This window comes from Sarcophilus harrisii, chromosome 3 (assembly GCF_902635505.1).
Source record: "Sarcophilus harrisii chromosome 3, mSarHar1.11, whole genome shotgun sequence".
NCBI lineage: Eukaryota > Metazoa > Chordata > Mammalia > Dasyuromorphia > Dasyuridae > Sarcophilus > Sarcophilus harrisii.
Window position 1 is genome coordinate 160208756 of NC_045428.1, and position 13804 is coordinate 160222559.

General features: G+C 30.5%; 1 protein-coding gene across 1 annotated transcript in view; it reads left to right on the plus strand.

The window, feature by feature from the left end:
- The window catches only part of MYO16 (myosin XVI), a 713480-nt gene that overhangs the window by 502588 nt on the left and 197088 nt on the right, over window positions 1-13804 (plus strand). The window contains exons 25-27 of the mRNA XM_031958702.1: window positions 4877-5052; window positions 7654-7734; window positions 7981-8186. Of these exons, the coding sequence (XP_031814562.1) occupies window positions 4877-5052; window positions 7654-7734; window positions 7981-8186 (463 nt within the window). The remainder of the gene's footprint in view (window positions 1-4876; window positions 5053-7653; window positions 7735-7980; window positions 8187-13804) is intronic.

The following is a 13804-nucleotide window of genomic DNA, read 5'->3' on the forward strand; positions in this document are numbered from 1 at the left end:
ATAATGGCCTGGCTCTTGGAGCACTATACATTGGTTACAATTTAATTTGAAGTCCTGTAGAAACCATAATTTAACTAAGCTTTTAGCAGATAGAAATGTAAAACACCTTTATATAACATTAGTGGTATGAATATAAAAAAGCTTTTTTGTGAGGACTAATGAAGATGAATCAGACTTCCAAGTTATTTAGGTTGCAGCAGGGTGAATTTCATTACTTAAGATGACTCTGGAGTGAAGCTTGGAATGGTGTTTTATTCTTATATATATTTTTAGTTACTTAGTAGCAAGCAAGATTCACTAAGAAGAAGAATCCTATCATTTCATTTTCCTGCATTTGTGAATATATCCTGAACTTAGCTTTCTCCAGTTAGTAATGCTTTCATTAATAGCAGTTCTACAGTGATTCAGATTTTTCTAATAACTATTTTCAATTAGCTAAATTAAATTAAATTAAAAGTGCCACTTACTTATTGTTGTACATGAAGTGAAAAGAGACTGTTTTTTTTTTCTTTATGGAAATGATATTTTGGTGAGCTCTCATAGTTTGGTTAGAACTTATTTTCAATCAAATAGAGCCCACAGTACCTTATTATGGAAGGGGGGAAGTAAGGTCCTGTTAGCTTTTACACTCAACACTAACTACACAAACAATATATTGGCTCTTATAAATGAGGCCTCATATTTACTATGGCAGATCATATAATCCTAGTTGCATTTTAAAAGCTGACACTATTGACAAAAATATGAACCTATTGTTATAGAGTATGATGAAAGATCCCAGAATATATTTTGCTCATTCATTGTCACTTTAGAAATCTTCAAGTTCTCATTTGTTTGAACTTTCTTTTATAATGTTCTTTTCTTTTGACAATAATCTTTTGTGAAGAAAAATCACATGTGTTACACAAAAAAAATGTGTAAAATGTAAATTGAAGGTATTGTTTTTCAGAGAAATAGAGTAACTTTTTTTCTTGCTCATTGTGTTCTTGTGATTATAGAAATATAATTTCCAGTGAAAATGAAACCCCACTTATCTTAATAGAGTCCAGTATTTATAGACATATTTTCTATGATCTTACAATGAAGTTTTAAAAAGGAATAAGAAAATATTGTTTTTGTTGTAAATGTAAAATACATTTAAATACATTCAATACATTCAAGATTAAATGTATTTTGAAATAATATGAATATTTATAATTTGGAAATAGAAATAATTAAATATATAATTGGAATTATATATGCACATATATAATTGGAATAAATGAAAAGAAAGGGAAAAACATCCTCAGATGTTCATGCTTTGTCATGTAAGCAAATGATTTTAGGAAGATAAGATGTTCTTTTCATCTCCAAAAACTTTTTAATGATTCCCTTTAGAATAAAGTTTAGACAGCATTGGCTGTCATGCAACCTAACATCACTATTCTTTTTCTACTTTATCTCATCAAGAACTTTTCTGGTATATAATAATATTTTAATAAATACTTGTTGACTGACTTCACAGTTCAACACTTTAGGTAGACTAGAAAATTAGCTATGATAACATTTCTCACTTTTGTATCATTGTATCCTCCTTGCCCTATAAATTGTTATATTTCTATTCTAATGCATCATCTCTTGAATCATAGTCTAAGCCTTTCCTTACTGTCCCTTCTTAGTTTAATCCAATATGTCAGGACTTGGCCATGCTTCAGAACAAAGCTTGAATGTATTCTCATCATATAGTCTCCCATTTCAGTTGTACTCCTTGCTCATTAAGACTCTCATAACTATTGGTTTATTCCCACCTTATTCATTATTTGGAATATGCGCCATGTCTTCTTAGTAGATTATGCATCCATGAGGAAAAGGAGTATTTCCTACTTGTTCCTATAGAAGTAGGATGAAAAACATCAGTCCAGGTTTATTTTAAGGTATCTTTAGAATGTTAATATGTAAGGCGCTAATGTGAATGAGAAACTGATTACTAAGGGCCAGAGAGATGGTGCAGTGGATAGAACACCAACTCTAGAATCAAGAGGACCTAAGTTCACATATGGTCTCAGACACTTGATATTTACTAGTGGTAAGATCCTGGGCAAGTCACTTAATCCCCCAATTGCCTCATGGAAAGGGAGGGAGTAATGAAACTAATTACTAAAGCAAAGACTTTGAACTAAATTATCAGTATTTGATCTAGAAGCCAAAGTGCAAAGAATGTCAGGTGGCTGGACCTTTAGGGGACTCAATATGAATCCCTAAAGCTTCAGAATTTCGATTGCAGATACTCTCATTCCTTTTTTTTAATTGGTACTGATATTTTAGCATGGCTGGAAACAAGATTCTCCATGACTCTTCCTGATTTAATAGCCCTTGCCATTGGACTATGGGTACAGAAATATTTTTTTTTTATAAAATGTGAGTTCTGACAAGTTGAATTAAATTGAATAATTTAATATGAGTGGGTATAATTAGGTGAAATGTCACTTGAATCAGTAGCTAGATAATCCAGTTGGATAGACTGGATATTAGTAAGGCCAAGATTTCAAGTTCATTGTCCATATTGATGGACTAATTAACTTTTCTGTATTCCATAGACATGAGCAAGTCCCCTTGATTACAGGCAGCTTTGTTTCCAATGTTTCCATTTAGTAGAAAGGAATACTATTGAGAGTGTGTGAGCAGATAAACACAAAGTCATTGCAACTTCTGAAAATTATGTAAAGTATATTCTTTTTTATTATAGATAATAATTTAGATTTAACTTTATAAATGAAGATATATTATTATACCATATAAGTAGATTTAACTTCATTATAAAGGATAATATTTTATCAGAAATATGTCATAATCAATAAATATCTAATTATGGAAGGCCCTTCATTAAAAGCTATATAAGGATAAAATAGATAGAGAGAGATAATGACAGACAATAGCCTTTTCCAGTAGCAGTTCACAGACATACACACACACCATCAATGTATATTTGAAGAAATAATATGTAAATTTCCATATTGGCATTGAACATAATAAGAGGGAAATAATTTTGATTCTGATACAAAATATGACAGTAAAAATTTAGATTATATATTCTACACAGAAAGTTGATCAGAACACTTAGCATTCAACTATATTAGGTTTTGAACCCTTGGAAAACAGGGAATGCTTTTTCTTTGTTTCCTCAGTATATAGCATGGGGTCAAACATTGATGTTCCCTTAATATTAAGAAAAGATGCTTTATTTTCAAATCAATAATATTTTTTCCTAGCTTGTAGGATAAATTTTTGAAGTAACATGATATAGAATTTTTTCATATTTCCTGGACCAATTATCCTACATTTTTCAAAACATGGTGGAAGAGTTCACTTATATGTAAAGAAAAGTAAAAAGAACAGATTTGGAGTCAGATCTAGTTTCAAAGCCATTTTTACATGCAATCTCTTTGGATGACTATTTGCTCATCCATAAGTGAAAGATTTGGTCTCTGAGGTAATTTACAACTCTAAATCTTTATCCCTATGAACTTTATGTAGGATTGATAATGTTTTACAGAGGAAAGGTGGAATCAAACAATTGCATGTTTTAGAACTATTCTTTCTTGACTAACCATAGAATCATTCCTGGAGGGACCTTAAAGGCCATCTCATCCAATCCTATCTTTATATACATTATGACATTGAGTTTTAAAAAGATCAAATTATCTGTTCAAAACTACCACAGGAGGTAAGAAGTAATTATTCAAACCCAAATCTTCTTTTAGAAGCTTTACTTTTCCTTTTTAATATTTTGTATAACCTTTTTATTTGTTTTGCAAAGTTATTCATTTACTTCCCGATCTTTGTTTGTATTGTCCTACCCAGAGACTTAGTCAATAATAAGTGTGATTGCTATATATAGAATCAATTTATTCATTCAGTTATAGTACACAATAAAGGATAAAATTGCTTAATTCTTTTGGTTTGTTATAATCACGTAATCTAATACTGTTCAATTGTGTTAACTCTGTGTTATCTCACTTTAGAGCCAGAAAATAGAGAAACTTTAAAGTTAGATCTACACTGATTTGCACCTGTGAAGTATCACTAAATACCCTCTTTAAATTAAGAGATTAAACAGTTCTATTGAAAATAAACAAGTAAATAATATATTCAAATTTACTAATAAAGTAAAAATCCATTCACTCACACTATATATAGTATATATATTCACACACACTATATATATATCTATATAAAATTTGCTGCCACTACTACTGAAAAGAGTCATTTCTCTTTAACTATATCTAATTCTGGAAATCATAGAGATAGTATCACTTTCTCCTTGAATAACAAGAAACAGGCTAGACCAAAGAGAATGGGACTGAGAATTTGACAAGAAAGACTGGTTTTTGACAAATATGTACCAGGTATTTTGGCAATTATATCCAGTGATGTCACGTAAGACTGGAAGAAATAGGTAGGTATGCATTAGCCAATTAAAATTCCTAGCCCAGAATTCAAGAATTAGGTAGGGATCAGGAATCCAAGTCAAAAAGTCTAGGCTACAAAAGAAAAAGACAAGTAAAGGGTCTTGAACTGGAAAACAGTAGCTGCCAGAATGAATAGTGATGCAGAGCTGAAGGCTCTATGAGATAAACAGGAGCTTCTTATAGACTTTCTGTGAATGTCTCCAAGTAGATTTGGGCCTATTAGATAGATGATGATCATAAAATGTAATGGGGGTGGGGTGGGGTGGGGTGGGAAGTCATAGACTAAGGCCACAATTGACACAGAAAATATTTGAGTTGAATCTTTCTCAAACTTTCAGTGATCTAGGCACATAAATTGGGGAATAAATTTAATGCTGATATAAAATATGTCTACCTTTACTTACCTTGGACACTTATTTATCTTTCAGCAAGTGAAAATATAGTGATCAATCAGTTGTTCCAATCTAAACTGACACAAACAGGATCCCTCATATCTCCCTATCCTTCCTTCAAAGTTCCATGGTCCAGATCTAACATGCTCAGTAAAAATATACCTGCTCCCTCAGAAACCAGTGAAACAAAGAAATACCTGGAACTCAGCAAGGTAAGAATCTTTTGTGACCCTTCTCCCTATCAAATTCTTTATGTTTGTTTTAGTAGTCTTTTTATTTCTTTTAGTTATCTCTACCTTCATATGTGATGTAAATGGAGGGAGATAATGACTATATATCTAAGTCATTGTAAAAAAAAAATCAGAGAAAGAAGGTACTTTCTTCCCAGGACAATATGGTATACTAAAAATTCAATAGCATGTACAATATTAATAATTTTATTGGTTGTTTCTGAAACATCCTATTTATGTTTCATCTCTATGGCTGTCTTTTTGATAAATGGGAAGTAACTTCAGGGACAGTCGACTTAGAGGGATAAACACAGCTTCCCTATTTTGTTGACATTAATCACTTCAGAGATTTTTGGTCTCCAAACAATAAATTGTAGATTCTTGTACAGACATGGTATATTTTTCATGGACTCGAGCTTTATATTTTTAGTTTGTTTTTAAGGTATTTAACTTTTCCTTCTACTTATCTTTGATTTTATATCTGTTCCATCCAAAATTATATCTCCATATAATCTCTCTAAATCCTCTGCCTATTTAGTAGAATAAAATGGAACCATAAACAGAATTAAGGATTGACGAGTATTGGTGAAGCAATCTAGGGTTTTTGTTTTGTTTTGTTTTGATTTGGTTTGGTTTTGTATTCAGCGTTTCTTCATTCCTCTTGCTTGTCTCTGCCAAAACTATAAAAAGACAGGAAGATGGCCAGCACGATCAATTAATACAAATGTTTCCCTATACCTAGTTGAAATGCATTTTGATATATTTGTTCAAATAAAAGTGTAATTGGGTTTTAGAGTAGTATTAGAAAAATTGTATGGTACTAGACATGGATAGAAAATTATATTTCAGAAGATGGTGGGTCCAGAAGACTTTAGAATTAAAATTCATTCAAAGTAGATACTTTGATGCTAATAATAACATTTCATTCAATCTCAGCCTTGGAAAATGATGGTTTCTGTATCAAGCCTTTGTATCACTTTGTTTATTTCTTCATGTCTTTTGATCTTCCCTGAATCTTTTATTTGTATTATAATGAAAAACTCAGCAACCAAACTCTTTCATTGTATTTTTTTTAATTGTGAAAAGGACAAAATGTACTGATATTAATTCCATTGTTTCCCCACAGATCTAAATGCAATGCATTTGCCTTTCCCTGACCCAAATTTCCAAGAACTTAAATCAATCCCAGGAGCTGCTCCATCCCAATAGGAAAAAACCAAAAGATCTAATTTGAAGAGATATTATTCATTTAATAGGGACTTACCCTTTTCTTATACTTTTCCATGAGCATTCAGTACCTCCATTCTTATGTCTTTCCTCTGAAGTATTCAAATACTGGATGTCTCAGCCCTTGAGACACAAGGCAATATTGACATTTTGCACACTTATAATTGAACATCACACCTGCAATTCTCTTTGTATATAAATTGCTTTTATACCTGACCTCCTTGTCATATCTGTCTGAAAATTATAATTCATTAGGACAATTTGACTTGTTTTGTTCATCTAAATGAAGTTAATATATTCTTGTAACAGAAATAGTTCAAAATTGATGCAAAGGTGTTTTTTTTTTTCTGTAGGATTTTTTAAAATCTCTATTCCAACTAAAACAGTAAAGTAATTAACTTAGTTTTTAAGGATGAGGTTTTTAGAACTCCAGATTTTAAACAAATCTGTTGTACTGTACAATACTGAATTATACTATTAACATAATTGTGGTGAATTATAATGTTAAATTAAACAGCTAATTTACTATCGGTCAGATGTAATTAATTGTCCCTGTGTCCTATTGTTCAATATCCTTTTTCTTATATTGCTTTCAGACCTTTATTTTTTCTAAACTTCTTCAATTTTAGCTACATATGGGAATGTTTTTTTCACTTACAACAACATTATGGTTATAGTTGTTATATAATGTTGTATATATATTTGTTATATTTGTATATATTTATATTTGTAATATAATGTTATATACATTTATTATATAATGTCTAACATAAATAAACCGATTTGTTGTCAGTCTTCAGAATGCAAGTAATATATATATATATATATATATATGTATTTTATCAGCAAATAAAATACATAACTATAAAGACATCAAATAGAATATCTTCTTAGTTACTGATTAGAGCTAAACTTAGAGATATAATCTAATGAGTGTAAAATGCTTCTTTTCACAAAAGAAATCATCATTTTGTCCTTTGGCAGTCTACATATATCAAAAATATTTGTTGCTATTTTAGTCCAAATTATCAGAATGATTTTCTGCAGAGTATACATATTGTTGCACCAGCATTTCAGTCACCTAGTGTCTGAATATATATTTGTGCTCAACTTAAAATAAGTTGGTAGCTCGGATTTTCTTGAAAAGTTGCCGCTCAAAGAAAGTTATTTACACATTCACTGGTCATTTTCCCCAGCATTTATTAAAATTGCTAAAAATGTTCTGGTTCTGATTTTGTAATTTATGCTAAAAATCTGTATTTGTCTATAAGGGATTTTATGTATGATATGGACTTATTACTTTTCTCAAATTCAGATAAAATCTTTCTCATCTGTGCTTTCTTTCCCCCCTTATAGTTATTTAAAAAGAAAGGAACTTCCACATTTCTGCAGAAACTAGAAAGGGGAGGTCCAGTCACGGTGGCTTCACAACTCAGGGTCAGTGTTCTTTTAAAGGCATGTGACTATAAATATAAAGATTTTGATTAACATTTTAGTGATTTTCTCCCTATTTGGCTTATAAAATTGATTTACATATTCAGATTAACTTCTAAATAAAAAAAAAAAGAATACCTAATAAGTATGAAAGAAAGAATGTGAACATGTAAAATTTCACTATGAATTGTATTCTTATCAATCAATGTGTTCCTCTGAGAATTAACTGGGTTTTACTTCTCTCCATAGAAATCCCTTATGGATATTATTGGGAAACTTCAGAAGGGCACACCACATTTTATTCATTGCATCAAACCCAATAATTCTAAGCTGCCAGACACTTTTGATAATTTTTATGTGTCTGCTCAGCTACAATATATTGGGGTTTTAGAGATGGTGAAAATCATTCGGTATGGATATCCTGTCCGCCTCTCCTTCAATGAATTCTTGTCAAGGTAAAGTTTTTTGAGCTGGATAAAGGCTTGTTATGCCTGTTGTATAGAGCATGCTGTGTTATTCTATAAGAGCCATCAGAGAGTGTTTTGCTATTGTTGTTTGTGAGGAGGTCTCAAATCAGCTTTCAAGAAAAATCTATTTCGCTAGGCATAGATTACTATATTTTAAATGGAGATAACCACAATCAAAGAACTATAAGACCTTATTGAAGTTCCCAACTACCCAAACTCCAAAACTTGTAGAAAATATAAGAATATAAAATTCATTCAACAGATATTTAATAAGCATTATGCGGTATTAAGGAATTGAAGGAAATATAAAACATACACATAGTTCTTGCCCTCAAAATTCTTTCAATTTAATATTACAGTTAATACTATGAATATACACACACACACATACACACAAGCACATATTCACACCATAATTCAAAATATAATAAGATAATTTAGAGAATCACAAGCAAGTAGTTGGGTATTTCAAAGGAGGATAATTCTAGTAGTGGAATTTGGAAAACATTCATGGAAGAAGAGATATCCAAAATGATCTTTCAAGAATTTATTTGTGTGTTTATTTTAAAAATATTTTATTTTTATTTAATTATATATAAATTTTTTAACATTTGCTTTTTAAAATTTTGTATTGCCTCCATGGTTCCCTTTCTCCCTCAATAAGAAGATAAGCAATTTTTATCGATTAATATATGTGTAGTCATGAAAAAATATATTCATATATTAAATCATGTTGTACAAAATAGACACCACCATCACCACTCCCCCAAAAGCAAGAAAAGTAGAGAAACTAAAAGAAAATGCTTCTATCTGCATTTAGATTGCATCAAATCTTTCTTTGGAGGTGGAGAGCATTTTTAGTGAAGCTTTCAAAAATAACTTAGATTACTATATTTCTAAGAATAGCTAAGTCATTCACAATTGATCATCGTATAATATTATTGTTAATATGTACAATATTGTCCTGGTTCTTGTTGCTTCATTTTGCATCAGTTCATATAAATCTTTAAAGGTTTTTCATAAAGCACTGTGCTTATCATTTCTTATACCACAAGAATACACGTCATATATCACAACTCGTTCAACCATTCCTCAATTAATAAGCATCCACTCAATTTCCAATATTTTTATACCACAAAAGTGCTGCTATAAATATTTTTCACTATGTACAAATTCCTATTCCTTTAAAATATACAAAAAAAGCAATCATAAATTTCCTTTTTATTATCCTTTTTTCTTCTGCCTCTACCCTCTCTTCACCTCAGAGATGACTATCATTAGATAGCATGTACTCATATGTATGTGTGCACATGTCATGCACGTATATGTGTGTGCATAAACACATATATACCTATACTAATTCCATACATACTTTTTTCAGTTCTTTTTGTGAATGCAGAAAAGCCTCTTTCTTCATGTCTCTGTCATGGTAATTGGGTATTTATAATAGTTTAAAATGTCTTATTTGCTCAAGGCCATTCTTAAAAATGATATTACTGTTACAGTATACAGTTCTCTTGGTTCTGCTGATTTCTTTCTTCACTATTTCATGCAAATATTTCCATGTTTTTAAGATCATTGTGCTCATCATTTCTTATAGCACAGTAATATTCCACCACAATCATATAACAGAACTTGTTCAGCCATTCCCCAATTGATAGATGTCCTTGAAATTTCCAATTCTTTGCCATCATAAAAAAAGCTGTTATTAATATTTTAAAACACATAGGATGTTTTCCCTTTTCTCTAATTATCTTTGGAAATAGACCAAAGAGTGGTATTGCTGAGTCAAAAGTATAGGTAGTTTAATAACCCTTTGGACATATTTCCAGATTGCCCTCTAAAATGTTTTGGACAGTGAATTTGTGTCCCCTTTTTTTTCATATCCTCACCAACATTTGTCATTTTCCTTTTCAAGCATCTTGATAAGATGATTGAAACCAGATCTGGAACCAGATCCAATCTGGTAGGCATAAAATGATATCTCAAGGTTGTTTTAATTTGTATTTTTCTGATTAGTAATAAAATTAATATTTTTCATATGACAATCTATGGTCATATAATAATATAAATTGTTTGCTTTCTTGGAAAACTTGTTGTTCATATTCCTTTACCAATTAGGAAATGCCTCATATTCTTATAGATTTGATAACTTTTTTATATAATTGAGATTTTAGACCTTTATCTAAAGGTCTATAAAATTTTCCTCCACTTTGCTGCTTTCCTTCTGATAAATGTTTTTTGGGGAAATATAGCTCTTTTTCATTTAAAAAAAAAATTCTTTGTAGTAGAATGCATAGGATTTAGATAGATAAAAGTGTGGAAGGATATTATTCATATTCTCATATGGTTACATTTACCAGGTGTACCAATATTAATCATCACACTCTGATGATTGAGACTTTTCTCAAAGCAAGGCTCAATAGTACTATTCTCCAGACTGTGCTGAGTCTCTCAGCCTATATTATACTCAACTAGGATATTGTGTAAAAAGATGATTGTAAACAAAGGCAAAGAAGTTGAAAATCTAAAGCTATATTTGATAGTTAGCATAGGGTGCTGGAAAGAAGTTTGCAAGATCTGTATTTGAATCCTGTCTTTGACACTTACCAACTGAGTGATTATGAAGGAGTCACTTAAATTTCTTGTCTCATGTTCTTCATCTGTAAAACTGGAATACAAATCCCTGTGAAAGTTGTCTTATAAATAAGATGGCCCTTGTGAAATTAAAAAAAAAATTTTTTTAAATAAAGTACTTTGTAAATTTTAAGGTTTTAGAAAAACTACAATAATAATGAATCTGGCATGACTAGAAAGTGGGGGGACAAATCATTTAGTAAAGTCGTGTACTTCATTATAATATTGAGATGACTTTCAGTTATTTATCAAATAGCATGATTCATAGCATGTTGAGACTGCAATACTAAGTTAAAGAATTGTCATTTATTTGTTTAGTAGACAATAAGTAGCAAAGGTTGGTAAATATGAAAATATTACTACTATTTCTACTAATACTTACTACTGCCACTACTAATCACATTTAGGAAGATTGATATGGAAGTGTATAGAATGAATTGGAAAAGGGAAAGGGATTGTAGATAATAAGATTAGCTAGGAGGCTATTGTACTAATACAAATTGGCAGTAAAAATGGGAGGAACTTTTGGAGGAGTATGTCCATTGGGATTGGAAGAGTGCCTGAAGAGGGTAAGGGGAATTTTTGGAGAGCTGAGATGGGGAATGAGGGGTTGGGGAGAGAAAATAAGGTAACAGTAATAGGGTAAAAATAGAGGGTGGGAAAGAAAGTAGTAAAAATATGATGACTGGAATTTCACAAATTATTATTACAAGTTTTAATATAAATGGGGTTTTTATCTAGCTTCTTTTGTGGTGGTAAAGAATTGAAAATTGAAGGGGATACCATCAATTAGGGGATGGCTGTACAAATTGTAGTGTGTGATTATGATGGAATGCTACTGTGCTATAAGAAATGATGAGCTTAGTGATCTTAGAAAAGTATGGAAAGACTTGCACAAATGGTGAAAAGCATATTGAGCAGGACCAAGAGTATATTGTATATAGTAAAAGCAGCATTGTTTTAAGAACAACTTTGTGTGACTAAGTCATTTTGACTATTATAAATATACAAATTAAAATGAAGGGCATATGAAGAAAGGTGCTATATGCATCTAGAGAAAGAGCTGAAAAATAAAAGTTTGCATAGGATAATTTTACATATACACAGATGTGTATATATACATACATATATACAAGTGTATATGCCTAATGGTAGTTATTTCCAGGGCAATGCAAGGAGAAGAGGAAAGGGGAAAAAAAGGCATTTATATAACTTTAGTATATATTTAAAAGGAATAGCAAGTTGTACACAATATATTTACAGTTTCTTACAGAATTATTTTTTATTATTATATCACATTATGGAAATGTTTGTTTTATTCCATAAATTAAAATTTAAATTAAAAAAGTATTGTGGACCATGTTGGCCAAGGTGTGCCAGTATGAATTGCCCATGTTCTACGTATACATATAGATGGGACTAAAAGTTTTTCAGAAGAAAAGTATCAAAATCAAAGTGATAGAAAATGTATGTAGGCAGTGATAAGAATGATGATTTGGAAAGGGAAAAAAATTAAAAGAAGGAAGATGAAGTGAGAGACTTTTAAAATAATCTGAACCAAAGTTGTACAGAACCTGCAGTGACTGGTTGCAATGGGAATAGACAGGGATAATATGAATGCAAACAATATTGGAAATGTATGAATGAAGATTGCAGAGTAACTGATTGGATTTAAGAGGCCAAAAGAGTCAAAATTGATTCAGGTCAATAAGGGGTGACTAAGAAAATTTGATGCCTTTATTAGAAATATAAAAATCAGGGTGGTGCTTTTCAATCTCAAGGGTCTTACATGAGAAAGAAGGTGACTTCAGTTTTAAAGGTTTGAAACTTGAATAGATTGAATTGAAATAACAGAATTTTTTCTTCAATATCTAAGAAAATAATATAGAAAAAAATTTTACTTATTTTTTATAAATAATATTTTAAATTGATTTAGAATATAAAACGTCATCACATTAATATATTCATTTTTTTCTAACTTATTGTGGGGAATGAAATGCTATTTAGATGAATGTGCTAGAAAACTGATTTATTCAATTGTCAACAATAGGGAATTTGCTATGTTGTAGTAATTTGGTCACACTTTAAGGTATTCCCACAATTTATTCAACAAGCATTAATTTTAGAAGTATTCATTGAACACTTACTTGGTGTCCAGTATATTTAATTCAGTGTTAATCATACAGTAAAAAACTGGATGAATTCCAAAGTGTACTTTTTAACCTCAACAACAAAAAATATATACCAACACCAAAAGAAAAATACTAATATTTCAAAGACTTTATACATTTTGTGAAGCATTTTTAACTATTCTGACTAATCTGATAGTACTATTAAATTTTGCACCAAATTATAAATCATTCCAAAAGAGGAATTTAGACATTGTTATTAAGTCTTTTGATGGGTGAAGAAAAATATACTCCTCAAAATTCTCTGACCCCATTTCAACTACTCTTATCATCATCATTGATTCAGGTAAAAGGGATGGGGCTCTGCTACCCAGGTAAGGGTAATTTTGTATGTTCTTTTGCTTATGTTGCAGCATCCCTGAACCCCTACCAAAATCATTACTAAGTGCTCAGAATTTCAAATATGTTTTCTGTCATCCTTAGCTAGGCCAATAGATAGTCATTCTCTTGATCCAGACTCAAAGATTTGGAGAATCTATGCAAGCTTGCACAATGCAGGCATAACTTTTGAAAACCCAAGATTATCTCTGTGCCATGAGGAGGCCCCACATGAAATCAGTCAATTTAAAGTTATTGTCTAAATTGTACACAAATATAATAAAGAATTTGAATGCTTTAAAATACCAATACAAATTGTAATACTATTTAATGTTCTATGGTTTTTATTGTAACAATTTTAAAAATATGGATCTTTCTTCTTATTAAATAGAATTGAATCTTAAACATCTTGAAAAATTTTAACTATTTTTATCTTCTTGTAAAATTTCACCTGGTTGAGAT